Source organism: Talpa europaea (genome assembly GCF_964194135.1).
Source record: "Talpa europaea genome assembly, chromosome: 7".
NCBI lineage: Eukaryota > Metazoa > Chordata > Mammalia > Eulipotyphla > Talpidae > Talpa > Talpa europaea.
The window spans coordinates 62,779,866-62,792,126 of record NC_140074.1 but is presented as its reverse complement, the minus strand read 5'-3'; the positions used below and the strand labels follow the sequence as shown (position 1 = coordinate 62,792,126).

The 12,261-nt window shown below is 40.9% G+C and overlaps 1 protein-coding gene across 1 annotated transcript in view; it reads left to right on the top strand.

Moving 5' to 3' along the window:
• Window positions 1–12,043, top strand: part of SUSD1 (sushi domain containing 1) — a gene marked incomplete at both ends in the record, with an annotated part of 88,399 nt that extends 76,356 nt beyond the window's left edge. Inside the window, 3 exon segments of the mRNA XM_084237804.1 lie at window positions 5,652–5,748; window positions 8,867–9,125; window positions 11,912–12,043. Coding sequence (XP_084093930.1) covers window positions 5,652–5,748; window positions 8,867–9,125; window positions 11,912–12,043 — 488 coding nt within the window.
• Window positions 12,044–12,261: the final 218 nt, after the last annotated feature.

Genomic DNA, 12,261 nt, shown 5'->3' with positions numbered 1-12,261 from the left:
GGCATGTAGCAGATCATGGGGTCAGACCCTGACTCTGCCGCATGCCAGTGGTGCTCTCTGGGCAAGTTACTTAATCCCTCCATGCTTCAATTTCCTCATCTATACAATGGGATTTTTCTTTTTTTTTTTATAAATTTTATTGTTATATTCCCCATACAATTGCAGCCCCCCATTCTGACCCCAATCCCTCCCCTCCCGCCCCCGCCCCCCTAAAAGTGTCTCTGGTTCATAGTTTTTTGTTGATTTTGATTTTCACTTTCTTATAGTTATTCATTTTCCTGGTCCCTTATTTAAGTTTTCTAGATTCCTGCTATGAGTGAGACCATCCGGTATTTTTCTTTTTCTTTTTGGCTTATTTCGCTGAGCATGATCCCTTCCAGCGCCATCCATGTTGCAGCAAATTGCATGTGTTTATCTTTTTTGAATGCTGAGTAATATTCCATGGTATATATGTACCACATCTTCTTGATCCAGTCATCTATTTTTGGGCATTTGGGTTGTTTCCAAAGCTTAGCTATTGTAAACAGTGCTGCTATAAACATAGGGGTGCAGGTGTTCTTTGGAATTGATGTTTCTGTGTCCTTTGGGTAAATACCTAGGAGTGGAATTGCTGGGTCATATGGAAGCTCTATGTTTAGTAGGTCCAGAAATCTCCACACAGCTTTCCACAGTGGTTGGACCAGTTTGCACTCCCACCAACAGTGCAGAAGAGTTCCTTTTTCTCCACACCCTCGCCAACATTTGTTGTTGCTAGTTTTTTTAATATGTGCCATTCTCACTGGTGTAAGATGGTATCTCATGGTAGTTTTGATTTGCATTTCCCTGATGACAAGTGATGTTGAACATTTTTTCATATGCCTGTTGGCCATTTGCATTTCCTCTTCAGAGAAGTTTCTTTTAAGCTCTTCTGCCCATTTTTTGACTGGATTATTTTCTTTGTTGTTGTTGAGACTCATCAGCTCTTTGCAGATTTTTGTGATCAGTCCTTTATCATTAGTGTTGGGTGCAAAAATGTTCTCCCAGTTGGTGGGGTTTCTCTTTGTTTTTGTTATTGTCTCTTTTGCTGTGCAAAAGCTCTTTAATTTGATATAGTCCCAGCTGTTTATCTTTGCCTTCACTATCACTGCTTTGGGTGATGTGTCTGTAAAGATGTCTTTGATGTGCAAATCACGTAGTGTTTCGCCTATATTTCCTTCTATATATTTTATGGTTTCAGGTCTTATGTCTAGTTCTTTAATCCATTTTGAGTTGATTTTTGTGTATGGTGTGAGGTGGTGGTCAAGCTTCATTCTTTTGCATGTAGCGACCCAGTTTTCCCAGCACCATTTATTGAACAAACTTTCTTTGCTCCAATGCATAGTCTTTGCTCCTTTGTCAAAGATTAGTTGACCATAAACCTGTGGGTTTATTTCTGGATTTTCTATTCGATTCCATTGGTCTGTATGTCTGTTCTTGTTCCAATACCATGCGGTTTTGATGATTATGGCTTTGTAGTATAGTTTGAAGTCTGGGAGTCTGATGCCTCCATTCCCTTCTTTTTTTTTCAGGAGAGCTTTGGCTATTCAGGGTTTTTTGTGATTCCATATGAATTTCATCAATAATTGTTCTATTTCTTTGAAGAATGACATTGAAATTTTGATTGGAATAGCATTGAATCTGTATATTGCTTTTGGAAGGATGGCCATTTTAATAATGTTTATTCTTCCAATCCATGAGCAGGGGATGTCTCTCCATTTCTTTGTGTCTTCTTCTATTTCTTTTAACAGTGTTTTATAGTTTTCTTTGTATAGGTCCTTTACCTCTTTTGTTAGATTTATTCCCAAATATTTGATTTTTTTTGTTTCAATAACAAAAGGGATGGTCTTTTTGATTTCTTCTTCTTCAGATTTATTGTTTGTGTATAGGAAGGCTACTGACTTTTGCGTGTTGATTTTGTATCCTGCCACTTTACTGAACTGATTGATGAGTTGAATTAGCTTTTCTGTGGAGTTTTTGGGGTTCTCTATGTATAATATCATATCGTCTGCAAATAGTGATAGTTTGACTTCTTCTTTTCCTATTTGGATTCCTTGGATGTCTTTCTCTTGTCTTATTGCCCTGGCTAGGACTTCCAGTATTATATTGAAAAGCAATGGTGAGAGTGGACATCCTTGTCTTGTTCCAGATCTTAATGGAATTGCTTTCAGCTTTTCACCATTGAGAATGATACTGGCTGTTGGCTTGTCATAGATGGCCTTTATGATGTTGAGGTATGTTCCTTGTATCCCAAGAATTTCAAGGGCTTTTATCATGAATGGGTGTTGCACTTTGTCGAAAGCTTTCTCAGCATCTATTGATATTATCATATGGTTTTTATATTTCTTTTTGTTGATGTGTTGGATAACGTTGATTGATTTTCGGATGTTAAACCATCCTTGTGCCCCTGGAATGAATCCAACTTGGTCGTGGTGAATTATCTTATGGATACATTGTTGGATTCTGATAGCTAAAATTTTATTGAGGATTTTTGCATCAGTGTTCATTAGGGAGATTGGCCTGTAGTTTTCCTTTTTTGTGTTGTCCTTGTTCGGTTTTGGTATTAGTGTAATGTTGGCTTCATAGAACGTGTTTGGTATTGTCCCTTCCTTCTCAATTTTTTGGAAGAGTTTGTGAAGGATAGGCACTAATTCGTCTCTGAATGTTTGGTAGAATTCATTTGTAAATCCATCAGGTCCTGGGCTTTTGTTTTTGGGGAGGTTTTTGATTACCATTTCAATTTCGCTAATTGTAATTGGTCTGTTTAGGTGTTCTATTTCTTCTTTATCTAGCTTTGATTGTAGAGTTGTAGGAATTTGTCCATCTCCTCTAGATTGTTAAACTTGTTTCCATATAACTGTTCATAGTAGTTACTGATTATTCTTTTGATTTCTGCTGTGTCCGTTGTGATTTCTCCTCTTTCATTGATGATCCTGTTTATTTGTGCTTTCTCCCTTTTTTCCTTTGTGAGCCTGGCTAGGGGTTTGTCTATTTTATTGATTTTTTCAAAGAACCAGCTCTTGGTTTCATTGATCTTTTGGATTGTTTTTTTAGTTTCAATTTCATTTATTTCTGCTTTGGTTTTTATTATTTCTTTTCTTCTACTGGTTTTGGGGTTTTTTTGTTGTTCTTTTTCTAGATCTTTGAGCTTCGAGATTAGGTTGTTTCTTTGCGTTCTTTCTTGTTTCTTGATGTGAGCTTCTATTGCTATATATTTTCCTCTTATTACTGCTTTTGCTGCATCCCATACATTTAGGATATTGGTGTCCTCCTTGTCGTTCAATTCAAAAAATTTTTTAATTTCTTCTTTGATCTCCTCATTAGTCCAATGGTCTTCCAGTAGTGTGGTTTTTAATCTCCATGAGGTAGGAAAGTTCCTTGCCTTCTTTTTATGGTTTATTTCTAGTTTGATGCCTTCATGGTCAGAAAAGATGGTTGATATGATTTCAATCTTGGTGTATCTGTTGATGTTTGTCTTGTGCCCCAGTATGTGATCGATCCTGGAGAATGATCCGTGTGCGCTTGAGAAAAATGTGTACTCCATTTTTTTGGGGTTTAGTGTTCTATAGATGTCTGTTAAGCCCAATTGCTCTAGGTCTTTATTTAGAGCTTTGGTTTCTTTACTTATTTTTTGTCTTGTTGATCTATCCATTGTTGATAGTGGTGTGTTGAAGTCTCCCACTACGTATGTGTTTTCTCTGATGTCTGTTTTCAGAGAGGACAACAGTTGTCTGATATATTTTGGTGCTCCTTCGTTTGGTGAGTATATGTTAATGAGTGTTATTTCTTCTTGAAGTATTGTCCCCTTGATCATAATGTAGTGACCATTGGGGTCTCTTTTTATCTTTTTGAGTTTGAAATCTGTTTTATCTGATATAAGTATAGCTGTTCCTGCTTTCTTTTTTGGTCCATTTGCTTGTAGGATTGTTTTCCATCCTTTAACTTTGAGCCTATTTTTATCTTTTGTAGCTAAATGTGTTTCCTGGAGACAGCAAAAGGTTGGGTTTTGTTTCTTAATCCAGGCTGCAACTCTGTGTCTTTTTATTGAAGAGTTTAGTCCATTTACATTTAGAGTTAATACAATGGGATTTTTCTGAGGTGATAAAGATACTTGTCCTGCTTCCCAAGTTTTGGGTAATTGAAAAATATACAAAAGAGTAAGATAGGAATCAAATGAGTTGTACTGGTGGGAGAACTGGTATGGGCCTGCGGTCCACATGACGTTTCCAGGGATTTCCTCCCACATGGAGATTTGGGGCCCCACTCCTGGGGAAATTGAATCTATGGGACGAATGTAGACCTACCTTGAATCAAGGTTGCCTAGTGCATGGAGTAGGAGCTGGAAGAGAAAGTAGGCAGGTGTGCCCAGCCCCAGCCAGGAGAGGCACCAGTGGGAACAAGAGCCAAATTCTAGCTGTGTCCCAAGTCAGGGGGGTGGAGAGCTCTTCCCCTAATAGTTTGGAAAGATGTTCCTATTGCACTGGGCCCATGTAGGCATGTCAGGACAAGAAGGAAGCAATTGCTTCTAGTAAATCTCATTCACTTGCTAGCACTGTTAAGAAGATAGCACAAGAGGAGGCAAATAGAACACATCAAGTATATTTGGTTAGTTCCCAGTACATCCTAGCTGTGTTTTGCATAAGGCAGCTGCTGGGTTTATTCCATGAATGCAACTCCCGGTTAGCTGTTAGTACACTGATGTCAGTGTTCAGATTTCCCAGTGGAAATCTACTTGGGAAATCCAGTTGCTGGGAGAGCAAAATAAGGGCAGAGAGCTCTGTGATTATAAAGGATAAAAAGTCTAACCTGCTGGTCTTTCCCACCTGATAGGAACCTATCCATTAAGTATTCTGCAAGGACCACGGTTTCCACTCTTTGTCAGTTCTAGGGTATCACTTCTCTTACTGATTAAAAATTTTTTTTTGTTGTGGTACTATACATATAATGTAAAATGTACTGTTTTGACCATTTTCCAGCGTATGATTCATCAGCGGTCAGTAATTCTCAATATTATACAGCCATTACCACTGTCTATTTCATCATTCTCGACAGAAGCTCTGGGGCCAGTAAACAATCCATTGCCATTCCCTCCCCACCCTCTTAACCCTTGGCAACCTCTGCCTCTTTGAGATATTTCATATAAGTGAAATCATATGATGTTTGTTCTTTTGTGTCTGGCTTATTTGACTTAGCAGAATGTTTTCAAAATTCATCAGTGTTGTGGATGTTTCAGAATATGCTCACTATTTCTTACATTAAAACTTTCTTTTGGGGGCCTCCCTGGTGTTGCAGGCAGTTGAGCGCAGCACTGTGAAGCTGTCCACAGCCTCTGCTGCACAGGTTCAATCCTGGCGGGCCACGTAGATAGCCACATGGCGCAGTAGACCTCTCCTGTCTCACCTGCTGCTCCCTTCAGCAGTGTATTTCAGTCAGTCTGCCTGTTCTCTTCCCCACTCTATCTCTGGTGAATCCTCTCACCCTCCTGCACCTCTGCCCTGTAACCCAGTTCTTGTATGTATGATTAAATACATCTTAAAAAAACAAACAAACACTTTCTTTTTGTTGGCTCATGGGGATGCCTTCCTTCTTCTGTGTGTTCTGATGATAACCCTTTCTTCTCTTCAATGTGTTTGCAGAGCCTCCTCTTCCAGAAGTAGACTTTTCTACAGTGCATGGATGGCCTCTTCCACGCCTGAGACTGAGGAAAGCTAAGGAGGATAATGGGCCTATCAGGTCAGTAGCTGTCCATTTTCCATGGCTTCTATGGCATGTTTTCTTTGGCAGTTGCAATAGAGTGGTTGAGGCAGTGTGGTCAGAACATCTGTTTTGCTTTCTTGGGCCCATGCTGGGCCTTTAATTCTAAGCGGTGTCCTTCCAAATGAGTAATGAGACATCTAAGGCACCAGACACAAGCATTGGCAGCTTAGCTCAAGAAATGAGGTCATTGGACAAGCATTGGTTGATTAGGTCATTGAACAGGCGTTGGTTGATTGTCTTATTACATTATCTTTCACATTCACGGCTTCATGCATATCTGTTGGTGATGGTGGATTGGGGACCAATCAATTTCATTTACCAAAGACAGAATATATTTTCCTCTAAGTATGATCTTGGGGTGCATGTAGTGGTTTCTGAAAGGGTTGTATGGATAAGCCTTTTAACTTATCCACATATTGAATTATGTTAATGGCTGCTTCTAGGATACTAGGTGGTATTAGGATGGAATTAATTGACCTCAGTTGAAGGACTCTGTTGTGTTCAATTAAGCATTTTCTTTACAAAGGTCATAGTAAGACTGGGAATGTGAAATCATTCCCTTTTTAGAGAGGAAGATTGAGGTTCACTTGGAGAGATACTCACAGGAATAAGTCAAGGAGTTGGCAATAATCTGGTTGCCCTTGGCGTGACCTCCATTATCCATGTCTCTCTTGACCCTTCAATCTAATGACCCTTAAGTAAGATCATGGTAAAAATGAAGAAAGATAATACAAAATTGTAAAAAAGTAAGTCTGGAGGTGTTATCTGTTTGAAATTTAAGCTTCTTAATGCAGCTTAGGCTTTTTCTGCCTTTCCATTAGATTGAGTTCAGTAAGTGCTCAGAGATCTTTCCAGGGATGGATATTGAATACATTGTTCTGTTCCTTGATTCCTGACAAGTTACTGGAAGGCACTGTAATTGTGTGCCATAAGGAGAACAGAAGTTGTGATATCACTGCCCATGAGAATTTACGAGAGCAAACGTGATATTTAAGCCAGTTACGTAAGGCAAAAGGAAAAGCCAAATGACAACCTGGCCTTGTGGCTCTGTGTTGGCCGGTACCTCCAAAACAGGAAATGGAGGTCTGTGAGTCATTCAGGGGAGGGTGGTGGTGAGAGAGAGAAGAGAAGTCTTTCCAGAATAGTCATGTTTCATGCAGCCACAACTGCTTCCCTTACGTCATCAGGATTTACCAGCAGCAAGTCGGGCAGCTCTTTGGTCTGACTACCTGTTTTGAGCTGGGGGTACAGTTTTGCCACAGTGAGACAGGCCTGAGTCTGCTTTGTGGATTTTGGGGGGCATGGTGGGTGGGGCCCCAGTGGAGTGGGGGCTCTGGGACCAAGACTTCCTTCTTTCGCTTGGTGATCTTTGTGGATGATAAGCTCTCTTGCTGGGCTCCCTTCAAGCTAGGGTCTCCTGTACCTGCCAGATTACAGAATCACCTGGCATGCTTTACCAACAGTACAAATTCTCATATTCTGCTCTGGGAGATTTTGATTCAATAGGTCTAGCCTGGGTCCTGGGGATCTGTTTAATTATCAAGGAACTCAGATATGATCATGATAATTGGGAATCATGCTTCATGCTTGGTCAATAGTGCTTCCTGTGGGCAATGTCAGGAAGGAGAATTCAGATGAACTTTGAATTTGTCCTTGAGCACTTCGACCTACATGGAACTACCAGGGATGTGAAGATATGCTGGTGGACGACATGGATTGCTGCCACATTGACTCAGTTACTGCCACATTGACAACATTTACCTGAGACCATGACTCATAAAGGTGTCCTCAAGTTCCGAGGAAAGGGTGTTGTTGCAGGTGTTTCCTGCGTGCATTGGAGGTTTAGTAAATGTTTACTGGTGAGGGAGATGACAACGCATTGCCTGCAGGCTTTGCTTTGTACCTTTTGTAGAAAGCCCTTGACTGAAAGTGAACCCAGATGAGGCAAAAATCAAGACCCTGAGGACACCCAGGATGTTGGTTGCTTAGTGAGCCAGCACCTACTGTGGAGAAGGGCACCCTTTTCTTGAGTAGTGGCTCCTGGATTCTTAAAGAGGGGAGCTAGGGCATGAGGAACGTGGAGCAGGAAGTGCATATATTTACTGGTAAAATAGGAGTTTTAGCAATTATCCTAATCCTGTTTGGATTCATGTTCCTCCTCTTTATCAAAATTTCAGCTCAAGAAACATGAATGAGAGTCAATTGTGGCCAAAGAACTGTGTAAGGATTTGTAAGGATATAAGAGCAAATCTTTCAAATCCCTGTTTCAAAGCCTGATTGAGAAAGTGGATGTTCGCACACTTGCTATAAGAGGCAGGAGAGAAATACTGAATAGACAGGAATCAAAAGGAAGGCATGTTTCAGTCCCTGCAGTTTTATTCTTTCAGTTACTTTCACTGACAGATTTCTATTTGATTAAATAAATAATTATAAACCCCGTGACAGCTGATGACTTGTGTGTTTCTGTGTCCACATTCAGGGAGCACTTTCATGGTATACATAAGACATTTTACTTTTCTGGTTCTTTCAGGATTTTGTCAGACTAAATGAGCTCATGATGACTTTGCACTTCTTGCCTCTCATTTATTTCACATGAACTTTGGTATCACTCTGAACTGTAGGGCATGTGATCATATGAGTTCCATTTTAGGTTGCCATGTGAGTATCTGGAGCCTTTTTGTATACTTTGTGCATTAACTCATGTAGGAAGTTGGCCACCATGTGATTGCTAAACACTTCCCACAGCTGAGCTTTATTTGTCCTTGTGCAGATCACCAATTAGGTCCACCTTCCGATACTCTGCACAGGACAGAATATATGCAAACCCTTTTCCCAGCTAGAAATTTCACCTGCCTCCACAGCCAGAACTTGTCACCCATTGTCAGCCACTATTAACACACTGCAGGTTAAACCTGATGTTGCTTAAAACTGATGTTGCTAAAGCCCTCAGACCATAAATTCTATGCAGGCAAGAATTTTTTCTTGTCCAGTGCAGTGTCTCCTATATCTAGAAGAGTGCTTGTCTCATAGCGGGTGTTTAATAAATATAAAAATGAGTGACTGAGTCTGATAGGCATTTTCTCTTTTCTTCCAGTTCTTATCAGGTGTTGGTGCTGCCCCTGGTCCTCCAAAACACATTTTCTTGTGCTTCTGTACGGGCTACCTCATTTTTTAGCAACACCTCTGATGCTGATGGGTATGTGGCTGCAGAACTACTGGCCAAAGATGTTAAAGATGATGCCATGGAGATCTCTATTGGAGACAGGCTGTACTATGGGAAATATTATAATGCACCCTTGAAAACAGGCAGTGATTACTGCATTATATTACGAATCACCAGTGAATGGAATAAGGTATGTTTCTTTAAAAGCTCTGATAAACTCTGTATTTTCTTCCCATGAAATTTAACAGTTAATCATTAAATGTTTGAATATTTGTTTTCCAAGTGTTTGAGATGGACACTGCATGTTATAGCTTAAAAGTATGTTGGGGCTTCCCTGGTGGCAGAAGGGGTTAAGTTGCAGCACTATGAAGTTGTCTGCAGCCACTGCAGAGTGAGTTCGATCCCCAGCCAAGGAGGTGATCCACATGGCACAGCAGACCTCTCTTGTCTCACCTGCTGCTCCCCTCAGCAGTGTATTTTAATAGATCCACCTATTCTGCTCTGCACTCTGTCTCTGGTTAATCCTCTCATCCCCCGTACCTCTGGCTTACATCCTGGCTCTTGTAAGTGTAAATAAATAAATCTTTAAAAAATATGTTGCAGGCCTCCCCGGTGGCGCAGCGGTTGAGCGCTGGGTTGCGAAGCTGCCCGCAGCCTCTGCAGCGCAGGTTCGATCCCCGGCTGCTCCCCGGCCACCGGAGGAGGGTCCCACATGGCGCGCAGACTTCTCCTGCCGCCCGCTGCTCCCCTCAGCAGTGTACTTCGGTCCTTCTGCCTGCTCTGCTCCCCGCTCTGGCTCTGGTGGATTCTCTCACCCTCCCGCACTTCTGACTGTACCCAGTGCTTATATAAACAAACAAACAAACAAACAAACAAATAAATAAAACATGCCTCTATTAAAAAAAAAAGTGTTTAAAAAAAAATATGTTGCATACTTTGTCTTTATAAAAACAGTATAGAGAAACCTTCATGGAGCTTTGGTGGTGGGCAAGGTGTGATGACATACATTTAGTTTGGTGGGGGCTATACCCCTAAAACATACAATGTTATAACCAGTGCTTATAACTATATATATAAAAAAAGTAACTGTGTAAAAACAGAAAGAAATCATTGCCAAATCCAATTTCCTAAAGTTCTTCTGTGTTTTATTTTTTGGAGTTTTGTTTATATTAGGTTTGATCCACTGTAAGTTTTTGTGTGGCATTAGGTAAAGGTGTCACTTCAATATTTTGTATGTGGATGTCTAGCTTTACCAGCACTATTTGTTGAAATGATTTCCTTTCCCCACTGAATGATCTTGGTATCCTTGTCAAAAACCACTTGATGGGCCTCCCCGGTGGCGCAGCGGTTGAGCGCTGGGTTGCGAAGCTGCCCGCGGCCTCTGCGGTGCCGGTTCGATCCCCGACTGCTCCCCGGCCACCGGAGGAGGGTCCCACCGGCTGCTCCCCAGCCACCAGAGGAGGGTACCACATGGCGCGCAGACCTCTCCTGCCGCTCGCTACTCCCCTCAGCAGTGTACTTTGGTCCTTCTGCCTGCTCTGCTCCCTGCTCTGGCTCTGGTGAATTCTCTCACCCTCCCGCGCTTCTGACTGTACCCAGTGCATGTACAAACAAACAAACAAACAAATAAATAAATAAAATGCCTCTATTAAAAAAAAACAATAATTTATTCTACTCCATTGGTCTATATGTCTGCCTTTATGCCAGTGTCATACTGTTTTCATTACTGGTGCTTTGTAATCAAATGTGAAATCAGGAAGTGTGAATTTTCCCTTTCTCCCATTTTTTTCTGTTTCCTTCCATCACTTTGTTCTTCCTTGCTAAGACAGATTCTAAGAATTATTCTTGTCTCCTTCCCTTTTCTTATCCTCATGTCTAGTCTGTCATCAAATGGTGTCGGTTCTATCACCTCAGTGCTATTTAAAATCATCCTTCTTTCTCCTTCACTAGCACTGTTGAGCTTTTGTCATCTCTTGTCTGAAGATCAATTTCCTAGTTCATCTCCCTGTCTCTGATTCTACTTATTTTCTTGATCCATAGTACTGCTATAATAAGTTTTATAAAACACAAATCTGATCAAGACACTCAATTTTCATGAGCTGACTTCTTCACCTCACCCTGCCAATTTCTCTCCTTTAATGCAGTCTGTTCCCTATTAACTGCCTTGCTATTTGAGGTCCCCTTTCCTTACTTGTTATTCTTGCATATTAACTTCCATTAAATGCATTTGATGCACTTAGTTAGCATAGAGGCAAAATTTAGTCACAATTTAACCTTATAGCCATTTAAACCTTTCCCCAGATTTTTTTTCAGTATAAATGTATATTTTTTCAATTTTTAGTAAAATAAAAATCAGAATGTCCAAGGCTGTCATTTGAAGGGGAAACTCTGAAGGAAGTTGGAAAAAATCTTACTCTACTCCTGCTATTCATTTTCCTCTGGGGAATATTCTGCTGAGTTCCATCATAGACAGTCATCTCAGCATCCTGCCTAGACAGACATGCACATTGTAACGGTGCGGGGCACTAAGAGAAGGTGCTTCATTCCAGTGAACTCGTGGGTCCTACAGATCAGCTTTCACACATGCCCTTTTTGCTTTCTTCCTTGTTCTTGGCTACATTTTGCGTAAATGAGGTGGCAGGTAAATATCATCTAGAAAGATGAAGTATTAGTAAACACCAGGACTTCTCACAGCCTTGCCGAAATATGCACCACTACTTACAAACCTGGCAGGTATGTTGATCCTTTGCAGCATAGTTCTCTTGGCAGCCAGAGCCAACTGCTGAGAGCTTTCCTTTTGTTTATCCACATGGTGATCATGTGGCTAAGTTGTAAGATGATAGAGTTAGATGAGATTTTAAAGCTCTTGTAGTCTAAATTAAGAGAGAAAACTGTGAAACTTGTAGGATGACCACGTATTATTGAAATTGATATCATGTGCCTCCTAGTGAAATATGTTGCTGTGTTCCTTTATAGGTGAGAAGATGCTCCTGTGCGGTGTGGGCTCAGGTGAAAGGTAAAAACCATGTTCTGCCTAAGAATGATGTCCTTATTTCTCCTCATTCCAATTTGCCTCATCAAGCATATGTTAATGAGATTTCCTTTTAACTTGTCTGGGGTGGCAGAAACTGGTCTCACACTAGCTTAAGCAAAACCGTGGCTTGAAAAGGATGGGGGCAGGGAGCTTACAGAATCAGAACAAAAGCAACATCACCAGGACTCCAGGACTGGGACCCGGACTTGACACCATCAGTGGGAATTTGCCTTTCTCGCCATCTCTTGTCTCCTCTCTATTTCTAAGTGTGCCTTGGTCTTATTTTCTTATA